The 2854-nt window shown below is 55.6% G+C and overlaps 1 protein-coding gene across 1 annotated transcript in view; it reads left to right on the top strand.

The window, feature by feature from the left end:
* Positions 1-2854, top strand: part of CRMP1 (collapsin response mediator protein 1) — an 81202-nt gene that overhangs the window by 55795 nt on the left and 22553 nt on the right. The window contains exon 9 of the mRNA XM_006163195.1: positions 1835-1991. Within this exon, the coding sequence (XP_006163257.1) occupies positions 1835-1991 (157 nt within the window). The remainder of the gene's footprint in view (positions 1-1834; positions 1992-2854) is intronic.

Below are 2854 nucleotides of genomic sequence, written 5' to 3'. Positions count from 1 at the left end.
CTACCGCCACCATCAATCGTGCAGCCATTGTGCTCTTACAGCTGATGCTTTTTTAAATATACTTTTTCCCACAGGGTGAGTGTGCTTGCCAGAGAAAGAGGGAGAAAGAGAGAGTAAGAAATCACCCCCTAGGGGGATGGCCACACTAGTCTTTTGTCCTTCATTCTCCTCTTGGGATTCGGGGTACACACGCACATGCACCTGGCATGATTTTCACGCTGTTGGATCTGGGACTGAAACTGTGAAGTCAGTTATGTGGGACCCAGCACCGTGGTTTGAGAGAGATGAACGGACAGGCTCACAGACGGTCCTGAGGTCTGGAGGCTGTAGCAGAGGCTAAGCATTCCTGTTCTAGAGCTAGGCTAAGCCTCTCTACCCCTGTGGCTACTTACATTTAAATCAAGTGGAGTTAAATAAATGCCAAAGTTAGCTCCTCAGCAGAACCAGCACATTTCAAATGCCCCAGGGCCCCTCGTGACCAGAGATGAACGGACAGGCTCACAGACGGTCCTGAGGTCTGGAGGCTGTAGCAGAGGCTAAGCATTCCTGTTCTAGAGCTAGGCTAAGCCTCTCTACCCCTGTGGCTACTTACATTTAAATCAAGTGGAGTTAAATAAATGCCAAAGTTAGCTCCTCAGCAGAACCAGCACATTTCAAATGCCCCAGGGCCCCTCGTGACCAGTGGCTCCTGGGATGGACCCGGCACTCCCGTATCACGATAGAACTCGCTAGTGCCAGGGCTGCCCTCGGCCGCTTGCTGGAGCCCAGGGCCTACCTCTCCTGCCCGACAGCAGCCAGGCCTCGGGCAGAGGCAGCAGAGGCAGCAGAGGCTGCTGGTTCCTGCCCTCTTGGCATTTATCGTGGCATGCGAAGATTTCCTCTGGGAAGCCTTAGTCTCTAGGTCTGTTGACTTTTCTCTTGCAGAGCCACACCTGGATCACCCCCTGAAAGGCAAGCTGGGGCTTTGGGAAGCTTAATGCTTGGCGGACACATATCCATATCCCTTACTGACAGGGTGAGCCACCCTGAGGCAGGCTCCAGGTCTCCTGGACTTTCCCAGTGGGGCTGAGCTCTGGGGGCCGACAGCTGTGACCTGGCAACAACTCGCCCTTTACAGGCGTCTTTCCCTCCTCCCTATGTCACGTCCCCAGTCCAGCCAATGTCGCCTGGAACCACCTCCCAGATAAATACTTCAACTTGATCGCTTATTTCAAGTTCTGCTTCTGGTAGAACCCGAGCTGAGGCAGCACAGCGGGTCTCTATGCCTTGGTTTACAAATATGTGAAAGGAGATAGCCAAGTCTGAACAGCAGATGTCGGCGAGTGGGCCAGCCGTAGTCATCCCTGCAAAGCACTGGGCTCAGTGCTGCGTACGTGGTGCCCACGGTCACTCAGTGTTTGTCCTGGCGTCCACGACAGCGGATGTGTTGGCTTTCAGCCAGTCTCATTGTCTCACCTCAGAGATCCTCCAGGCTTTAGATTTTATGCCATCAGCATCTGCCACAAGACACCACTTACTTTTTTTTAATTCTTTTTTTGGAGATTTTTTTTTTTTTTATAGGGTACATGCGCTCACCAGAAAGACAGAGAGACAGAAAGTGAGACATCCCCCACTCATGGGGGGATGGCCACGCCACAATCCCTTCTCCTCCATTCTCCTCTCGGGATCTTGGGCACGTACGCACACATGCCCGGCGTGAGTTTAAGCCACCATGTCCAGGACTCGAACCGTGGTCGACTACATGGGAGTCCAGTGACACAGCCATTACGCCAGCTGCAGGTCCCAAGACACCATTTCCTGTTAACCATGCTCCTCTGTGTTTGTCTCTGCCTAGGCCCCTTAGTTTTTGGGGAGCCCATTGCAGCCAGCCTGGGGACTGATGGCACCCACTACTGGAGCAAGAACTGGGCCAAGGCAGCAGCATTTGTGACCTCCCCGCCCCTGAGCCCGGACCCCACCACCCCTGACTACTTGACCTCTCTGCTGGCCTGGTGAGAGCTGGAGGACATGGGTGGGGGTGGGGGGAGGCAGCCAGGGGTGTGGCAGGGGGTGCATGGGAGAGTTGATGGGTGGGGAGACCACAGGTTGGTTTGGACTCATGTAGAACGGTCGAGGATGCCTGGGCTTGCTACTCTGAGAGGACCAGCTCCATGTTTGCAGCCCACCCTGGGGACCTGGGGTGTGTTTTATCCAGTAACTGTTCCTGTCACGTTCACTGACTGCCTCCTGTTCATTCAATGACTGCCTAAGCACCTACTGTGTGCCAGCACTATGCTATATCGGGGAACGCCCGGAGTCAGCCGTGAGAGACCAGGCTGTGTCACCTGGATATGTCCCCTCACCTGCAGCTCTCGGCTTCGGCAGTGCCTGTCCAGCTCTCGGCTTCCTCAGAGTGGGGAGGCCATGGCATGTCCTGTGCCGCTGGACGTGAGACGGTGCACGTAAAAGACCTGTTACCAGCAATCTGACAAACGGTCACCAAGGGCGACGCCCGCGTAGGCCCCTTCCCTCCGATTGGCCGGTGTGAGGGAAGGACGCTGAGCTATGCACAGCCACACGCCACGGCTCAGGGCTGAGTCGTGCAGGCTGCTCTGGAAGCTGGGACGCATGCTCTGAAGCAACCAGGAGACATAGAAGTCTTCGTGGAGGAGGTGACCAGAAGGCCGGAGCTCAGGGGTGGGTAGGAGTTGACCTGATGGGCGAGAGTAGGGAGGGGCTTCTCTGCAGAAGGAATCCTGTGTAGGCATGGAGGGGCCAGGTGTGCACCACTGTGGGAATCTTTGTCCCCCAAATGATGCAGAAACCCTTGGCTGGTGTATCCGAGGGCTTACCCACTTCTGCCACAGCCGGACGT

Source organism: Tupaia chinensis, unplaced genomic scaffold (assembly GCF_000334495.1).
Source record: "Tupaia chinensis unplaced genomic scaffold, TupChi_1.0 Scaffold141490_1, whole genome shotgun sequence".
NCBI classification, from domain to species: Eukaryota; Metazoa; Chordata; class Mammalia; order Scandentia; family Tupaiidae; genus Tupaia; species Tupaia belangeri.
Note: the sequence above shows the minus strand (reverse complement) of the source record. Positions and strands in the feature narration are given on the sequence as shown.